Genomic DNA, 20,500 nt, shown 5'->3' with positions numbered 1-20,500 from the left:
ATTTTTTTACATAATCTTACTATTCCGTTAGTCAGCGCCTCGCCAAAATGTTTGGGTGTGCGTCAACTAATGCATTTTACTGGATTGGTGATTATTTAAACAGAGTTTATTTGTGTTATGTAAGGTACGCCATTGATGAGTTCACCTAGGACTTTTACCATGCTGTTGTAGCATGCTTTTGATGACAAGCATTGACCTACAACTTATACCATGCTGTCGATGACGAGCCAAACATTTCCTGCTGGCTTTGTTCAGCTACAGCGGGTATCTCTTGACTTGACAATGAGGTGAGGTGAGTTGGTACGGTGGTGTGATCAGATCAAAGCTGAATAAGGCCGATGTCTCACAGTGTTGTTTTATTCATGCCTCTCTTAATTATTCAACTTAATGAAGACGGGATTTACCTAACTGCAGATGTTGACTAAAGTGCATTACTCATTAAGGCCAATAATCAGAGTCTCGTCACCTGGCCTTACACATCGGCTTGGTCCCACATGGCACCCTATTCACTACAGTGGCTTGTGAAAGTATTCACCCCCTTGGCATTTTTCCTATTTTGTTGCCTTACAACCTGGAATTAAAATATATTTTTGGGGGGTTTGTATCATTTGATTTACACAACATGCCTACCACTTCGAAGATGCAAAATATATTTTACAAACAAGAAATAACACCAAAAAAATAAAACTTGAGCGTGCATAACTATTCACCCCCCCAAAGTCAATACTTTGTAGAGCCACCTTTTGCAGCAATTACAGCTGCAAGTCTCTTGGGGTATGTCTCTATAAGCTTGGCACATCTAGCCACTGGGATTTTTGCCCATTCTTCAAGGCAATACTGCTCCAGCTCCTTCAAGTTGGATGGGTTCTGCTGTTGTACAGGAATATTTAAATCATACCACAGATTCTCAATTGGATTGAGGTCTGGGCTTTGACTAGGCCATTCCAAGACATTTAAATGTTTCCCCTTAAACCACTCGAGTGTTGCTTTAGCAGTATGCTTAGGGTCATTGTCCTGCTGCAAGGTGAATCTCTGTCCCGGTCTGAAATCTCTGGAAGACTGAAACAGGTTTCCCTCAAGAATTTCCTTGTATTTAGCGCCATCCATCACCTTCAATTCTGACCAGTTTCCCAGTCCCTGCCGATGACAAACATCCCCACAGCATGATGCTGCCACCACCATGCTTTAATGTGGGGATGGTGTTCTCAGGGTGATGTGAGGTGTTGGGTTTGCGCCAGACATAGCGTTTTCCTTGATGGACAAAAAGCTCAGTTTTAGTCTCATCTGACCAGAGTACCTTCTTCCATTTGTTTGGGGAGTCTCCCACATGCCTTTTGACGAACACCAAACGTGTTTGCTTATTTTTTTCTTTAAGCAATGGCTTTTTTCTGGCCACTCTTCCGTAAAGCCCAGCTCTGTGGAGTGTACTGCTTAAAGTGTTCCTATGGACAGATACTCCAATCTCCATTGTGGAGCTTTGCAGCTCCTTCAGGGTTATCTTTGGTCTCTTTGTTGCCTCTCTGATTAATGCCCTCCTTGTCTGGTCCGTGGGTTTTGGTGGGTGGCCCTCTCTTGGAAGGTTTGTTGTGGTGCCATATTCTTTCCATGTTTTAATAATGGATTTGATGGTGCTCTGTGGGATGTTCAAAGTTTCGGATATTTTTTTATAACCCAACCCTGATCTGTATTTCTCCACAACTTTGCCCCTGACCTGTTTGGAGAGCTTCTTGGTCTTCATGGTGCTGCTTGCTTGGTGGTGCCCCTTGCTTAGTGGTGTTGCAGACTCTGGAGCCTTTCGGAACAGGTGTATCTATACTGTGATCATGTGACACAGGTGGACTTTATTTAACTAATTATGTGACTTCTGAAGGTAATTTGTTTCACCAGATCTTATTTAGGGGCTTCATAGCAAAGGGGGTGAATACATATGCTGTAACGGTCGTCGTTTGTAGTTGAAGAAGAAGTGGACCAAAACGCAGCGTGGTAAGTGTTCATTATATTTATTTTCAAGAAACACAATAACAAAAGGGAAAAACAAAAACGCACAGGCACATAAGCTAAACAGAAAATAACCTCCCACAAAACTCAGGAGGAAAACGGGCTGCCTAAGTATGATTCCCAATCAGAGACAACGATGGACAGCTGCCTCTGATTGGGAACCACACTCGGCTCAAAAACAAAGAAATCGAAAACATAGATATTCCCACCCGAGTCACACCCTGACCTAACCAAACATAGAGAATAAATAAGATCTCTTAAGGTCAGGGCGTGACATATATACACACCACTTTTCCGTTTTGGAACAAGTTGTTTTTTTCATTTCATTTCACAAATTTGGACTATGTTGTGTATGTCCATTACATGAAATCCAAATAAAAATCCATTTAAATTACAGGTTGTAATGCAACAAAATAGGAAAAACGCCCAAGGGGATGAATACTTTTGCAAGGTACTGTACATAGTACACCACGTAGGGATTAGGGTGCCATTTGGGACGCAACCAACAACTCGTATAGCTGCAGCTGTGGTTTGTTGTGGTCTCCCAGTGGGTGTACACCAAAGCCTTCAAATGGAACCATGCAAGAAAGGGGCAAGAGGAACAGTAGGGGGGTAGGTGGGCACACATCCAGGAGTGGACAGTGTCACTTCAGTGAAGAGGGTCTTTGAGCTAACCACCCCCACCACAGCTTGCCCTGGCATAGTTAGCAGAATCACTATGGCTGCGTGAAGCCACAGACGAGTCAGGAGGACTGAGTGCTCCATCTCTCTCTTTCTCTCTCTTGGTTCCATTATGCAAGATGATTTGCACACGGCAGGGGATGATTAATGAAAGGCTGATGAAAGCACAGCTCATCAAAAACTCAGCACATTCTGTTTTCCTCCCAAGACACAGTGGAGGAATAGGAGTAGGATTATGTACTGGAGTAGGGGGAGATGGTTGCTAATTGGAGGCTAACAGAGGCTCTGGAGAGGAGAGAGGCTGCTAGTCGATCCCAGCTCTCTCTGTTGTGTAACCTGTTCATTCCCAGGGGTATTGGTGGGCCTACTCTCTCTGTTGTGTAACCTGTTCATTCCCAGGGGTATTGGTGGGCCTACTCTCTCTCTGCCTCAGCCTCTATCACAACAACAAGGTTTCTGAAAGAAAGAAAGAAAGAAAGACAGACAGACAGACAGACAGACAGACAGACAGACAGACAGAAAGAAAGAAAGAAAGAAAGAAAGAAAGAAAGAAAGAAAGAAAGAAAGAAAGAAAGAAAGAAAAGAAAGAATGAAAAAGAAAGAATGAAAAAGAAAGAAAGAAAGAAAGAAAAGTTGTGGTACTGGTAGCTTTCTATTTTGTACCTACTGCCGCCTCTCTGCCTGCTTTTGGTTGTGTTTATGTTCCAGGCTGTCTGTCTGTCTGTCTCTCCACAGTAGACTCTTAGTCCCTGACTCAAGTGGCTCCCCCACCGCCTCTCTTCTACCTCTAAAGTCTTTTAGGGTTTCTGTCTGCTTTGTCAGCTCCAATGCTCTTCCTCCCATCCTTAACGTCTACTTGACTGTTTCAGCTCTCTTTCCTCTGGACAGTACACAGCAGCTCACCTTTCCCCCTCTTTGTTTTTCAATAACACTACAGGTCTTTTACTCCAGCCGCTCCCGGCCTGCCTTGCACCCTTCTCTTCTCTTCACTTTTCTCCTTGGCTGTCCATTAGTGCAATTTGTGTTGGTGTGATCTTTCTTTGTTGTGGTGTATGATTTTGTTTGTGTTGTTGTGCTCTGTGCTTGTTGTTGTTGTCGTTTTGTGCCACCCCCTCCCCATCATGCCCCACCCCCCTCACTCTGACCCCCACCCGATCTGTGCGGCGGCCACTGTGAAGGAGGGTCCTCCACAGTGATGTCACTTCCTGTCCATGGTGTCACCCCTCTCACTCCCATCTCCTGTCCTCTGTCTGTGTCTGTGTTTTGTCATGTGACCCCAGAAGACATGGACTCACCAGGTTGGACCAGCTCAGGTCTGTCCCTTCTTCTTCTCTATGCCTCCCCTTTTTACCCCCTTCTCATCCTCGTCTTCCTCATTCCTCCTCTTCTTCATCCCGCCTACTCCTGCTTTCTCATGTCCATTCTTCCCTGCTGATTGAGCTTGTTGGAGATGTATTTTTGGGGAGAGGGGATGGATTTGACTCAGTTTGTGTGTGCTTGCTTACATGTAAGCATGCATGGTCATACATGTCAACTGTGTTCATTGTAACATGTCTGTTGTTCGGCTATATTCAATTCTGCCGACATTTCATTGAGGCATGTTGTACAAATACAACCTAGGAATCCTGATATGCCACCAAGATGGCAGAAAGTGCATCTCATTCTCTACAACATAAGGTCATATCTCATGAACTGTCATATAAAGCTGATGGACAGGACAGGAAATCATATTCACATGTTGCAGAAAAACTAACATGGATGCTGTCCTTTCATTTCCCATCATTCCTGGGGATCTTCATTTAGTCTCATCTATTATCTTTCTACATTCATTTGCTCTTTGTTTTTGTGTTTTCTTTCTCTCATGCGCCTGTTTTTCCTCTCCCCACCGCCATCATACAAATCTAAAGTAGAGAGAATGAAAGTGTGTCCAGAGAATGGTGATGCAGGGAAGATAGCTAGAGTTACTGTAGTCTGCCTGACATCACGCATTGAGGCCGTCCCAAATGGCACCTTCCCCATTCCCTAGTCGAGTGTATTCTGTTGGACCGGAGCCACATAGGGAACACTATATAGGGATTAGGGTTCCTCTGATCTGAATACTCCCCACACTACAGACTGACTGACTGACCTAACAGACCTGACTGACCTGCCATGCTCACTGTGGCATGTGGACAGTCACGTTTTGCCCCCAAAGCCTATGTGACCTCTGGGAGGTTGGTAGCTGCTTGCAAGAAATATGATGAATAATTCATTCAGTAAAATAAACTATGGCACAGAGGTTGTATAGTAAAGTTAGGGCTCCAGACCCAACAGAGCATGTCTGAGGTTTTGACACAGAATAACTGACACCTTTCATTCAATCCCTTCACGTAAACTCCAAGTGAACCCCTTCATTATGAAATGGAATATTTCTTACAAGTTGTTGTTTGGGTTTTCCTACTGTTCAGCTCTATGTGACATCATGGACTGACTGACTGTTGGTGTCTGGGTGAACTAACTCTGAATGCTGCATGCAGCACTTTTATAGAATAACATTGTCATGTGAAAATGATACCCGAATAAGTCTTTGGATCATAGTAATGCGGGATTCCTAAATCAAAGTAGAAACCTTTTTTTATGCTGATATATTGAGGACTTTTTCGGTCAGTGCTTTATACCAGAACTCCAAAAACATTTCAAATGACTGTTCCTGAGTAGCGTTGCAAAATTCTGGGAATCTCCCCCAAATTCCCAGGTTTTCCAGAAATCCTGGTTGGAGGATAACGGATTAAGATAATGGATTAAGATAATGGATTATTCCCTTGTGATTCTGGGAGTCTTCCAACTAGGATTTCCCTATTCCTGAGTATGACCTCCACTGACCACTCTGCTCCCTAGGTGCTATGGATGTGGAGGAGAGGACCAGACAGATGAAGCTGAAGGTGAACAAGTTCAAGCAGGGGGCCGGGTCCGACTCCAGACTGGAACAGGACTACAACAAGGCAAGACACAGTGACACAGCCCTTCTTTCCCTTCCATAAGTATAACATGGTTGGCATCACACTTTTTCTACCAACAAACTGACTTGGAGTTACATTACCACGTCCATGTTCAGTACATGTGAAGCAGGACTATCATTCTTAAGGCAAGACCAATACCAGCCCTTCCTTCCTATTCTATTCATAACATGGTCATTAAGTAGACACTGTATACACACTGACTTACGGCTAACCCAGAAAATGTTCAGGAAATGTGACCCGTGCAGGAATCAAATCAAAGCCGAGCAGGATGTTAACAGCATCATACTCAAACCCACGGCGAGACATCAACAAATGTAAAACACTTTTTTCCAAACACCCATTCCAGCAGTTTTCACAATTTGGCATGCTTCATGAACAAGTATACGTACATACATGAGGTATTATATCGACCCTTTGAATCCATGGAATGTAGCAGTGACTGTGTCCAGAGTCACACAGACAGTAGTTACTGTAAGTATAGTGTGTTTATAAAGAGACAGCCTGGGGGCCTCACCAGAGCCCGAGCCTTATAAGAGAAAGCATATCCATCCTGTCCTGTCTTCCTTTTAAGTGTGTGGAATGAAAGCTACTGCCCTGGAATACACTCAGCATGCATTACACTTGTAGTTCTATAAAATGAAACATTTGTCAACTGTGTTAGTTGTGAGGAGTGCCACGAACTACAACCGTATGTTTACAAACTGTAATGCTCCTCTGGACACAGAGCAGCTTTTAATATACAATCTCTTTCTTTGCAGATTATTTTAATTTGTTTTAACATCAAGTCTTGGTTCACCAACTTGCTGTAAAAAAATTAAGAAAGATATCCCTTTCCCATTTCTTGTTTATGCCAAATGATTTTGATTAGCTTACATTTTGGCTTTACAGACCTGAGCTAATGGATAAACGGTACGTTCTAAACTGGGAGAACAATTTACTATCGCTCAAGATTATTTGGTTATATAACCTAGTATTTCTCTGTGTCCTCCTCCTAGAACATTGGCCATAATGAATGTGAATGAGCTGCTCTTTGGCTAACAATTGTATAAAGCCAACGAATCATTGAAAGCAAAGATTTTGGCCACATGAAAGTTTGTTCTATTGTCCTTTGTCTTATAATTTTCTAAATAATACTTTGATAAATTCCTTCCCCACAGGAATATAACCCTTGCAATAGACTATTTAAAATAGTTTATTATCTACATCACATACACTGAGTGTACAAAACATTATGAACACCATGACATAGACTGACCAGGTGAATCCAGGTGAAAGCTATGATCCCTTATTTATGTAGGCGACAGGTATCCTAGCGGTTAAGGTAGCTAAGAGGTTGGGCAAGAAAGGTTGCTGGTTCAAATCCCCGAGCTGACTAGCTGAAAAATATGTTGACGTGCCCTTGAGCAAGGCACTTAACCCTAACTGCTCCTGTAAGTGGCTCTAGATAAGAACGTCTGCTAAATGGAAAAATAATGTCACTTCCATCAGTGTAGATGAAGGGGAGGAGACAGGTTAAAGAAGGATTTTTAAGCCTTGAGGCAATTGAGACATGGATTGTGTATGTGTGCCATTCAGAGGGTGAATGGGAAAGAAAATAGATTGAAGTGCCAGGCGCACAGGAGGTTGGTGGCACCTTAATTGGGGAGGACGGGCTCGTGGTAATGACTGGAGTGGAATCAGTGGAAAGGTATCAAACACATGGTTTCCATTTGTTTGATGCCATTCCATTTGTTCCATTCCAGCCATTATTATAAACCGTTATTTCCTCAGTAGCCTCCACTGGGTTTTTCACGCTCAATTGTTTCCCGTGTGTATCAAGAATGGTCCACCACCCAAAGGAGAACCAGCCAATTTAACACAACTATGAGCTTTTTATAGTCTTAAAGGGGCGGTGTTGTATTTTGTGGCGGTAGGCAGAGGGTAGCATAATTTGTCTGATTCTCTGTAGTAATGGTATGGGAATAATAATTTATTTATTGAGTGGTTAAGTGGTTTCTTGCATCAAACAAACCAACAACATTTTCAGTCACCTCCTTGTCTGTGTGATAAAGGTTATTGTAGAGCCCTGCATGTTTTTTCCCAAAATCTAATGGAATGTAGCCTACATTGAACACCACACATTGGCTGCTACTGTAGACTGAATGATAGAACAGCTATTTCCATGTTAAAATGTTATGGGATGCATTTTCTCCATTGTTTTTAATGGTAGGTCACTCTGGTAGGTCTACGTTATGATCAAATAGCCATAGTAGCCTACTTGACCCCTGTTAAAACTAACATCAAGCGGGTACAGCCTCAGTGTTCAAAGTAAACACTCACTTGAAGTTGCACAGAATTTTCACAACGTTCAAGTTTGCACTCAGCAGACCTGAAATTTGCTCAGTGCCCCCCAAAAATGGAAGGAACATTGGCCAGCATCCTTGTGGAATGCTTTCGACACCTTGTAGAGTTCATGCCCCAACGAATTGAGGCTGTTCTGAGGGTTAAAGGGGGGGTGCAACTCAATAATTAGGAAGGTGTCCTTAATGTTCTGTACAATAGGGGGAAAAACTCATCAAGGGACAAAATAATTACCACAAAGTAGTATTTTCAAGTCTATTTTTAGTTGTGTGCTGAGTGGTGTGTGTTTCTCCTTTACAGAGGAGGGATGGTCAGCGAGGTTCAGACAACATGTCAGCCAAGTCTTCGGACAGTGATGTAAGCGACGTGTCCGCTGTGTCGAGAACCAGTAGTGCCTCTCGGTTCAGCAGCACGAGCTACATGTCTGTCCAGTCAGAACGGCCGCGAGGAAAGCAGAAGATCAGGTAGGAAGCAGCAACACACCAAGGGGAGACAGAAGCCCTAGGTCTAACACCTCTGCCTTGCCAGGGATGGGCAAACCTCAAAGGCTGTGAAGCTTTCTTCCAACTAAAGTTGCCAAGTCCAGACATTTTCCACAATGAAGAGTTTTCACTTGGTTTCTTAACTTTAGAGGGAAATGCACAGCTAGTATTGTGCTATTTCCCACCATCCAGTGAGTTCAGGTTTGGCTCTGCCTAGGTGAAAATAGAGCTAAATGTTTGAACTCTACTGCTTCAGGTTGGGGTTTGCCCGTAACTGGTAACTCATACTAGTGTGAAACGATGTACGCTGTATGTATGCTGTATGGGTTGTCTCGTGTTGAAACATAACTGAAACAGATATGCATGGCACTGTATGTCTAAGTTTTTTGCTTTTAGTTTATTTGAGTTTTGCTGATTTATGTATGTTCCATTTTTTTCTCATTATTGACCTTATTTCTGCAGTTTGGTTTCACATACCTTTCTTTCGTTTCCTTTCTGCTTTGCATGCACCGCGTTTGCGCTTCTGTCACGTCCTCATCTATTCCGAATCAAGGAACCAAGCAAGGGAAGGGGATGAACATTTGGGGGAGGTGCTGGAGGAAGAGGAAGTTGGGCGAGAGGAAGTGGGGGGGGGAGCGGGGGGTACACATAGAGGGCAGGGTAAACCGAGGGAAGGGGAGGAGGAGGCTAAAGAGGAAGGAGGTCAGAGGAGGACCACTGTAGTCACACAGAAGTCTCAGGAGGAGATGGATGAAGAGGAAATGCTGCGGAGGAGATTCTCAGAGACTGACCTCAGGTAACTAGTTAACTAGTTCACCAGTCTGACCTCAATCTAACCTCAAACCAACCTCCGGTCAAACCTAACCTGACCTCAATCTAACCTCAATCCAACCTCAGGTCAAACCTAACCTGACCTCAATCTAACCTCAATCCAACCACAGGTCAAACCTAACCTGACCTCAAACAAACCTCAATCCAACCTCAGTCAGGTCAAACCTTACCAGTCTACCCTCAATCTAACATGAATCTAACATCAATCCATTATTTATGTTATTATTTATGTGGAATGCCAGTTATCATGTTCCCATAATGTTTTACATGATACTTTTATATTACAGACATGACAGTTGTTTCATTTCAACAGGGAGGATAGTCCTCATAACAGAGGCTGTTAAAGTATGTCAAGATTAAAACAAATTGATTTGGAACCCTGTGAGTTCTTCTCAGCAGCAGGCTAACAGATTAGTTTAGCTGTCTAATAAGATGTAATCAGTGTTACATTGCATTCACAGCTGGAACTAAGAGCTTCTTGCAAACAGACTCTATTTTTAGTCTGGTTTTGAAAAAACACATCAAGCTAAATGCTTAGATCTTATTAAGTAAAGTGTTACCGATGTGGACACACACACAGGCCACTCAAAGTTATGGGACACTAGGCTGTAGTCAGTCAGTTGCTAAATCACTTGTTTGTCTGTACCTCTGTGTTGGGTCAGTATGATGTCCTTATCCTTGCCTGGGCCTGGCTCTATGTGCTTGTAAACCCAGCTGACCCTGACCCCCTGACCCCATAACCCAGTCCACAACTACTGTTGTCGTCTTCAACTTTCTTCAACCCTGACCCCCTGACCCCATAACCCAGTCCACAACTACTGTTGTCGTCTTCAACTTTCTTCAACCCTGACCCCATAACCCAGTCCACAAGTACTGTTGTCCTCTGGCCTTCAACTACAACTCTCTTCAACTTTCTTCAACTCTCTTCAACCCTGGCTGTTAATGCTTTCAGCTGCTTTCTTTGTAATCATTTTGAATGTCTGTAAAGTACCTCGTATGATCACTGAAAAGGTTGATGGTAACAGTAATGTTCTGGGTAGAGGTACAGTAAAAGCCTGTGTTGCCCCTTCAAACTAGTACTCCAGTGAAACAGCATCAGAGAGCATGGATTGGATAATGAGTCTCTTTGTGAATGAAAAGACGGAGAGCTGGAGAGCACAGTGTTCAGATGATGAAGTGTTTTTCTTCATGCTGCTGTATACCTTTCTTTTACTACATTATTGTGTGCTTCAAGGTAATGCTTTAAACCAGCCTTATTATGGAGATCTTAACAGGGACGCTGAACAGTTCTGTTACACAATACAGGAGAGGATCACAGACAGACAGACAGACAGGCAGGCAGGCAGACAGGCAGGCAGGCAGGCAGGCAGGCAGGCAGGCAGGCAGGCAGGCAGGCAGGCAGGCAGGCAGGCAGGCAGGCAGGCAGACAGACAGACAGACAGACAGACAGACAGACAGACAGACAGACAGACAGACAGACAGACAGACAGACAGACAGACAGACAGACAGACAGACAGACAGACAGACAGACAGACAGACAGGAGCACTATTTGAGTGGCTTTTCCGCTCGATTGGCTTAACAATTTGATATATAAGAGGTGAGATGAACAAGGTTAACAGGAGGACTACATGGGCAGTTTTCTAATAGAATGAATGATGTTCACATTTGGCAATACAAGGGCATTGTATAGAAACCCAAACCTCTTCAATACCTCAATAAGGATAGTGAATAGCTACAGTGGCCATCGATTGCTCAGGGACATACATGACAGGCATTATTCTCAGTTTTTCCTTTTTATTTGTTAATTTCACCTTTATTTAACCAGGTAGGCCAGTTGAGAACAAGTTCTCATTTACAACTGCGACCTGGCCAAGATAAAGCAAAGCAGTGCGACACAAACAACAACACAGAGTTACACATGGAATAAACAAACGTAGTCAATAACACAATAGAAAAGTCTATATACAGTGTGTGCAAATGTAGTAAGATTAGGGAGTTAAGGCAATAAATAGGCCATAAAGGCGAGATAATTACAATTTAGCATTAACACTGGAGTGATAGATGTGCAAGTAGAGATACTGGGGTGCAAAAGAGCAATTAAAAAAAAATAATAACAATATGGGGATGAGGTAGTTGGCTGTGCTATTTACAGATGGGCTGTGTACGGGTAGGTTTTGTGCTGGGAAACGGTTATTATGTTCATAGTCTTCACAATCCAATCTCAAAATCAATGTTACACGTCTCCTCTCAGTTCAGTTGATGTGTTAGTGATTTACAGCAAGGAGATAAAGATAACCTTTTTACCACACACACGTAATCACATGACAATAGAGATAAATAAATGGACAGGTTTATTTCATGTAAAGTGTATAATACAACACAATCTCTTTTGTCATGCGCTTTGCACCAATGCACGCACACACAAACACACACACACACACACCTGAACTAAGCTAAGGGGACTAGACGGTTGCCAGGGGTGTCCAGGAAGTGAACTAAACTAAGGGGACTAGATGGTTGCCAGGGGTGTCCAGGAAGTTAGGAGCTTTCCATCAGTACATTTAAATACACACACCTCGTTCTTCTCCATTTAATCCATTATTGTTACCTTGGTAACTGCTCGTTCTCGTGAGTTAAAGTAAAGACTAATATATTGAAGGACAAATCTGTCTTTAATAATAAGGTAGAGCTGCACCCCCTCAAAGATGGATAAACAACTCTACACTTAAACTCAAGGGAAGCTACACGGAGAAATGATGAAACAAGGCATATCTCAGTATATCCTGTTCTTATTCCCCATACGCCTCCCTGAACACCTCAGTCACTCAACGTTGAGACTCAGCCGTCTATCTGGGGGTCTGTGGCTCATGTAGATAGGAGGAGAGGAGGATGCACGCAAACACTCTGACCTGGAGCACGGTTTCCATAGAAACCAATTCTTTCTGCATCACTTCAGTTTTAGCGCCACTCTTTCTGCAAGAGTATCTAGATCCCACAGTAGAGTCTGCTGAGGAGGGGAGAGGGGAGAAAGACAAGAGTATCTAGATCCCACAGTAGAAGCTGCTGAGGAGGGGAGAGGGGAGAAAGACAAGAGTATCTAGATCCCACAGTAGAAGCTGCTGAGGAGGGGAGAGGGGAGAAAGACAAGATTATCTAGATCCCACAGTAGAGTCTGCTGAGGAGGGGAGAGGGGAGAAAGACAAGAGTATCTAGATCCCACAGTAGAGTCTGCTGAGGAGGGGAGAGGGGAGAAAGACAAGGTCTGTTTTTCCTGAGATGACCATATCTGACATTCATCATTCATCAACTGGTTGTCAAGGTGCCTGTCAGTCGCTGTCAGTTCAGTGACTGAAGTTATTTACAGTTAGCTTGAATTAGTATTAATCATTTAAAAAGCTGTTTTGAGAAATAAATTATCCTTTCAATAATATGTTTAAACTTCAGTTCAAGCATTTTCATGCTTTTGTTGAAGTATTTTAGTCTAAATCAGAAATGTGCAGAGGCTGTGCTATTTTTACCTCTAAGAACAGACCTACATTGAACATGCATTAAAATGCTGCTCAGCGCCTCGGATAGGAGCCAACCAGACTAAATCCTGTTGGCCCGTGAACACACAGAAATACTTGTGCAGCTCTTGTTTTAGCTGAGGGAACATCTTGGCCTAGATGAAAATGAAACACACAGCAACAATCTGCATGACAAGGAAGGAACACAGTGTTGGTTTGTTCGGTTAGCTGGGGTTGAAACCAGTCCCTCCAGTCTCTGGAGAGCCTCAGTGTTCCAAGCTGCTCTACTCCTAGCACTGTGGACAGACCCTGACGCAAGACTCCACAGCCATGAGCTGCGGCGTAGGAGGAGGAGGTGGGGGGAGGGCTGGAGTGGGGGAGTGGGGGGAGGGGGAGGAGGAGTGGTAAAAGGCCATCCATAACATTAGATGGGAGATTTTGGTATATCTTTGAGGCAAGCTATAGCTCTCATAGACCATCACCTGAACTGAGGACTCGGATAAACTGCAGCCATGTATAGCCTTGTTGAAGGTCTGTCTGTCTGTCTGACATGTAGGATGAAGCCAGGCAATAGAAATGCTGCTTACATAATCATATCGATGGGATCAATACAGGAAGCATATTGATCTCATATTATTATTTGACTATGTATAAGAGCAGCCCACAACTTCACTGTTGTCATGTTGTGCCAGTAGATTAAACAACACCACCATAGTGGAGATAAAAAGTATATGTGAAAATGCCAAATAAAACCCACTGTGTTTGTTGCCCTTGAAGTCACTTCTTCAAGGGTTCCGAGGTGCTTTATTGGAGACTAATCCTCTATGTAATCCACGACAGAGCAGCTCTCACTAACACTACTTACTCTCATAAACAATGGGCTTTATGAGGTGTGCTTGTAATTTCCATCTGAGCTACTTAACAACCCTTACCCTCCTCTAGTGACACTGTAGGCAGTGCCAACCATGACCATGCAAAACAACACAGGGTGGCTGTATTCCAATAGAGCATTCCAGATTTTAATTTCGAAGAGAAGATTTTCCTCTGATATGGTTTTAGCTAGTTACAATTAGTATTCTATTGCAACAGGAAACTCCTACATTCACCTGTTGGCAAACTAATGAGTAATACAAATACAGAGAGGAGCTGACAGCCTAGGAAGTTTGGATAAATGCTCAGTCATCTCTGCCGAGTTCATGGAAGAAGTGTAGAGAGAATAGTGTAGACTAGATCTCATTCACCTCCTCTCTGACTGGCCACATGCATCCACTGAGCTCAATAGAAAACTTTTCTCTGGCACTGTACTGCATTCAGACTGAGATGAATGGGGGTTAGGCTAGGGAACTTTCCAGAAGTAGTATCATGGTGTACTTTGTCAGTATCATAACAGCAGTAACAGTTGAAGTCGGAAGTTTACATACACCTTAGCCAAATACATTTAAACTCCGTTTTTCACAATTCCTGACATTTAATCCTATTAAAAATTCCCTGTATTAGGTCAGTCAGGATCACCACTTTATTTTAAGAATGTGAAATGTCAGAATAATAGTAGAGAAATTGATTTATTTCAGCTTTTATTTCTTTCATCACGTTCCCAGTGGGTGAGAAGTTTACATACACTCAATTAGTATTTGGTAGCATTGCCTTTAAATTGTTTAACTTGGGTCAAACGTTTTGGGAAGCCTTCCACAAGCTTCCCACAATAGGTTGGGTGAATTTTGGACCATTCCTCCTGACAGAGCTGGTGTAACTGAGTCAGGTTTGTAGGCCTCCTTGCTCACACACGCTTTTTCAGTTCTGCCCACACATTTTCTATGGGATTGAGGTCAGGGCTTTGTGATGGCCACTCCAATACCTTGACTTTGTTGTCCTTAAGCCATTTTGCCACAACTTTGGAAGTATGCTTGGGGTCATTGTCCATTTGGAAGACCCATTTGCGACCAAGCTTTAACTTCTTGACTGATGTCTTGAGATGTAGCTTCAATATATCCGCATAATTATCCCTCCTCATGATGCCATCTATTTTGTGAAGTGCACTAGGCCCTCCTGCAGCAAAGCACCCCCACTACATGATGCTGCCACCCCCGTGCTTCACGGTTGGGATGGCGTTCTTCGGCTAGCAAGCCTCCCCTTTTTCCTCCAAACATAACGATGGTCATTATGGCCAGAGTTCTATTCTTGTTTCATTAGACCAGAGGACATTTCTCCAAAAAGTACCATCTTTGTCCCCATGTGCAGTTGCAAACTGTAGTCTGGCTTTTTTATGGCGGTTTTGGAGCAGTGGCTTCTTCCTTGCTGAGCGGCCTTTCAGGTTATGTCGATATAGGACTCGTTTTACTGTGGATCTAGATACTTTTGTACCTGTTTCCTCCAGCATCTTCACACGGTCCTTTGCTGTTGTTCTGGGATTGATTTGCACTTTTCTCACCAAAGTACATTAATCTCTAGGAGACAGAACGCGTCTCCTTCCTGAGCAGTATGACGGCTGTGTGGTCCCATGGTGTTTATACTTGCATACTATTGTTTGTACAGATGAACGTGGTACCTTCTGTCACAGGCGTCGTATTGAACGGCCCAAGGCGCAGCGTGGATAGTGCTCATTCCAAATGCTTTAATGAGTAACACTTACAAAATAACAAAAACGACCAACAGTTCCATCAGGTACAATAATTAAACGGAAAACAACCACCCACAAAACCCAAAGGAAAACAGGCTGCCTAAGTATGGCTTCCAATCAGAGACAACAAAAGACACCTGCCTCTGATTGGAAACCATACTCGGCCAAACATGGAAAACGAAGCATAGAAAATGAAAACTAGAACAAATTCCCCTTGAACCATTCTACTATGGCAAATGACCCTTTTCACTGGTCAGGACATGACAGTACCCCCCCCCCCCCCGAAGGTGCAGACCCCGGCTGCACCCCAAACAAAAACCCACAAAAACAACCCCAAACCTAAAGGGAGGGAAGGGAGGGTGGCCACCTGTGCTACACGCCAAGCCCTTCCGCCAATCCTCCAGCTACGGAGGTGGCTCTGGCTCTGGGCGTAGCCCCCGTTCTGCGCTGCCGACCACCGCCGGAGGCTCTGGGCTGCAGACCGTCACCGTAGTCTCTGGGCTGCAGACTGTCGCCGAAGGCTCTGGGCTGCAGACCATCGCCGGAGGCCCCGGGCTGAGAGGCGTCGCTGGAGGCCCCGGGCTGAGAGGCGTCGCTGGAGGCTCTGGGCTGAGGGGTGTCGCCGTAGGTTCCGTGCCTTGGATCATCACTGGAGGCTTCGTGCCATGGATCATCCCTACAGGCTCCGGGCCATGGATCATCACTGGAGGCTTTGTGCCATGGATAGTCACTGGAGGCTTCCTACGGGGAGCTGGAACCGGTCTCACCAGATTGGGGAGACGCACAGGAGACTGGGTGCGCAGAGCAGGCACAAGGCACACTGGGCCGTGGAGGCGCACCGGAGGTCTGGAGCTCAGGGCTGGCACACCCCGTCCTGGCTGGATGGTCACTGTAGCCCGGCACGGGCGGAGCGCTGGCACAGGGCGAACTGGGCTGTGCTGGGGAATGAGAGCTGCCGTGCGTAGAGCAGGCACAGGATAAACTGGGCCGAGGAGACGCATTGGAGACCAGATGCGTTGAGCCGGCACACTTCTTCCTGGCTGCCGGCCAACTCTCGCATGGCAACGCTGCGGAGCCCGTACCGACCATACCGGACTGTGCGTGCGGATGGGCAAGATAGTGCGCATCACACCGTAATGTATTTCTCGCTCCTCTGCATGCCTGCTCCGCAGTGCCCTTTCCGCCAGTACCATTTCCCGGAATCTCGGGTCGAACTCAGCGCTTGACTCCTTAACTGGCTCCGGTTTGCTCCACGGCTCCACGGCTCACCAGACTGGGGAGCTCAGCCAAACATGGAAAACGAAGCATAGAAAATGAAAACTAGAACAAATTCCCCTTGAACCAAAAAAACCCAAAACACACAAAACAACCCCCTTGCCACGCCCTGACCATTCTACTATGGCAAATGACCCTTTTCACTGGTCAGGACGTGACACCTTCAGGCATTTGGTTATTTCTCCCAAGGATGAACCAGACTTGTGGAGGTCTACAATTTTTCATCTGAGGTCTTGGCTGATTTCTTTTGATTTTCCCATGATGTCAAGCAACGAGGCACTGAGTTTGAAGGTAGGCCTTGAAATACATCCACAGGTACACCTCCAATTGACTGAAATGATGTCAATTAGCCTATCAGAAGCTTCTAAAGCCATGACATCATTTTCTGGAATTTTCCAAGCTGTTTAAAGGCACAGCCAACTTAGTGTATGTAAACTTCTGACCCACTGGAATTGTGATAGAGTGAATTATAAGTGAAATAATCTGTCTGTAAACAATTGTTGGAAAAATGACTTGTGTCATGCACAAAGTAGATGTCCTAACCGACTTGCCAAAACTATAGTTTTTTAACAAGAGATTTGTGGAGTGGTTGAAAAACGAGTATATTGCGAAATGCTTTAAACAGACAATCAACCTTTTGAAGTTCAGTGTGTTTCACAGAGTTCCATTCTGACCTTCTGACCTCTCAGAGATGATCATGGAGATGAGAGGTGGGGAGAGGAATAATTATCTCTGTACGTGACACCTCTAACTCCGTCATCTCTGTCACACTGGCCCTTCTAATGACTGTGTGTGGCACCTGAGGTCAGACAGAACAGGGCCACCTGCCAAGAGATCACCTGGCTGACCTCCCTGCCAGAGGAGAGCACCAACTCACTTAATGAGTCTATTAGCCAGGCTTCTCTCTCCTTCCTCCTTCTCTACTTTGTCTCTCTCTCTCCTTTCTCTCTCCCTCGTTCTCTGTCTTTTGTTGTCTCTCTTTCTGTGTCTTTGTCTCTCTCTCCTTTCTCTCTCTCTCGTTCTCCCTCTCTCCCTTCTCCCTCTCTCTCTTTTCTCCCTCTCTCTCTCTTTTCTCCCTCTCTCTCTCCTTTCTCCCTATTTCTCTCGCCTTTCTCCCTATTTCTCTCTCTTTTCTCCCTCTCTCTCTCTTTTCTCCCTCTCTCTCTCTCTTTTCTCATATTCAAATTCAAGCTGCTTTATTGGCATGAAAAACATTGTGTTAATATTGCCAAAGCAACAATGTATACAATATACATTGTAATACAATTATAAACAATAACAAATAATAATATAAAATGGCAGTAAATAATAATACAAAATTAAAAATAATAACAATAAAATAGTAGTAAAATAATAGTAAAATAGTAGAATGTAATAAATATAAAAATCTAAATATGGAAAATGAATCTAGAACTAACTTATAACTAAATAACGGTCATCTTCACCATTACATCAGTACTACAACTACTATCATCATTACCACTACTACTACCACTACCATCACTAAACTGCTATCATTACCATTACTACCCATACCACTACTATTTGGAATGATAAACAACAATAATAATAGTAATAACAATAATAGTAATAATAAGTAAGTTACTGCTTACTATGCAGATGTTATTATCCAGTGTCCCTCAGGCTATGGCAGGCAAATACATATTTCATATTTCTCCCTCTCTCTCTTTTCTCCCTCTCTCTCTCCTTTCTCCCTATCTCTCTCTCCTTTCTCCCTCTCTCTCTCTTTTCTCCCTCTCTCTCCTTTCTCCCTCTCTCTTCTCTCTTTTCTGCCTCTCTCTCCTTTCTCCCTCCCTACTTTCTCTCTCTCTCCTTTCTCTCTCTTTTCTCCCTCTCTCTCCTTTTTCCCTATCTCTCTCTTCTCTCTTTTCTCCCTCTCTCCTTTCTCCCTGTCTCCTTTCTCTCTCTCTCGTTCTCTCTATTTTGTTGTCTCTCTCTCTGTGTCTCTCTCTGTCTCTCTCTCTCCCTTCTCTCTCTCTCGTTCTCTCTCTTTCGTTGTCTCTCTCTCTGTCTCTCTCTCTCTTTTCTCCCTCTCTCCTTTCTCCGTATCTCTCTCCTTTATCTCCCTGTTCTCTCTCTCGTTCTCTCTCATTGTCTCTCTGTCTCTCTGTCTATCTCTCTGTCTCTCGCTCTCTCATTTCATTTCAATTTCAATTTAAGGTGCTTTATTGGCTTGGGAAACACGTTTGCATTGCCAAAAACATGTTTGCATTACAAAAGTTCCAAAATACATTTCAAATGTCATATTATGTCTGTATACAGTGTTGTAATGATGTGCAAATAGTTCAACCCATCTCTCTCTCTCTCCAGTGCTCTTAATAAACTCATGAGTGTGCAGAGACAGTGATCGCTTACTTCTCACTTGCATACCCCTCTCTCCCTCAGAACACTGAGCTAATACAGTGGGCTTATGGACTGATTGATTTCTGAGGAGCTTTAAGTCTTACATATGTAGTGCTGGTTGATAGACACTCATAGTTAAACAGAGACATCCATAGTTAGTGAATTGTAGCATGTATTATAGATAATTTTTGTAAATAACTAATGTTAGCTAAATGATATGAGGATAAAATAATCATTTAGATGTACAGTATTCACTGTGCCTCTTTCAGTTCAGTATCTACAGACGATTTGGACGAACCCAGTGGACGTGTTCAGTTCATACAGAAGCAGAAACATCCCTTCACTGAGTGAGGATACATGAGCCCTACATAATCACCTTAAGAGCAATTAAGGGAAGTAGCCTATGTAACAGCTTCAAACTGAATAGAGCACTAACGCCACAGACGTGAATGGTAGAGGAGGAGAGGAGCCTAATTGAAATAATTGAAGAAGTAATTGTCAAAGGGCATAGATTTTTGATCCTATTGACTCTTCTTAAAATCGTCTGGATGAGACAGTTGCGCGTTATAGGTCAGTCGCAGTTTTAGACGACTCCTGTCCTCTTTACCACGTATTTATTCTCATTTATACTCATTAGGACTTAAAACCCATGGCACAGGATATCATTTGTCTCTCAAACTTTAAACCTAGCAATGCGAGCCAAAACAAGACCTTCATTTCAACACCTATTTCCTTTCAAGCAGAAAAATACTAGTTATTTTTTTGAATAATTTCTCACCGGTATTGAAATGAACTCTTCCACAAATGTAAGCGTGCTCATGAATCAGGGTCAAACTTCACATCTTCTCTGATCAATTGAATCCTGAGGAGAATAAATAAGAACAGATTGCCAGTCATAATGAATAGCTCATTTGAAGCTGGGGATAAAAAGTAGAAAGACCAGAATTTAGAGCTTCAGAATTGTTTCTTAAAAAGGTGAAGGCTCTTTTGTTGTTCAAACAACATGACTGTTTCATTTTAGATGGTTGAAGGAGGAGCAAGGTGTCACAGGATTTTACTGTACCTCTCTGCATGTTAGTTGAATTCACTTTTCATTTTTGACTGTTTTGTATATGTACTCATTTGACAATGATAACAAAATCAGTAAAACAGCCGTATTAATGCATCAATCAACCAGCTACCCATCCAGTGCATGACCCATCTGTGGGAAGTTTAGCCAGAGGACCTTGAGCCCTGTCCCTAAACCTATTCCCTAAGTCCTGTACTGTAGCTGAATCCTGTCCTTGTCTCCTCTCGTCCCGTCTCCTCCCCTGTCACATCTCCCCTGTCTCCTCGTCTCCTCTGTCTCCTCTTCTCTCCTCCCCTGTCTCCACCCCTGTCTTCTTTCCTCTACCTCTTCTCTTCC

General features: G+C 43.7%; 1 protein-coding gene across 24 annotated transcripts in view; it reads left to right on the top strand.

Annotated features, from left to right (window-relative positions):
* The window catches only part of LOC106579570 (regulating synaptic membrane exocytosis protein 2), a 225,281-nt gene that overhangs the window by 174,776 nt on the left and 30,005 nt on the right, over positions 1–20,500 (top strand). For 16 of the 24 annotated variants that reach the window (XM_045701986.1, XM_045701962.1, XM_045701952.1 and 13 more), the window contains 2 exons: positions 5,557–5,660; positions 8,319–8,482. The exons of 6 other annotated variants lie outside the window; for them this stretch is intronic. In XM_045701986.1, coding sequence (XP_045557942.1) covers positions 5,557–5,660; positions 8,319–8,482 — 268 coding nt within the window. Of the gene's footprint in view, positions 1–3,956; positions 3,993–5,556; positions 5,661–8,318; positions 8,483–20,500 lie in introns of those variants that run through there. 2 more of the 24 variants (XM_045702032.1, XM_045702025.1) reach the window with 1 other exon arrangement.

Source organism: Salmo salar, chromosome ssa02 (genome assembly GCF_905237065.1).
Source record: "Salmo salar chromosome ssa02, Ssal_v3.1, whole genome shotgun sequence".
Classification (NCBI taxonomy): domain Eukaryota; kingdom Metazoa; phylum Chordata; class Actinopteri; order Salmoniformes; family Salmonidae; genus Salmo; species Salmo salar.
The sequence above is the reverse complement of the archived record's forward strand: the minus strand, read 5'-3'. Positions and strand labels throughout refer to the sequence as shown.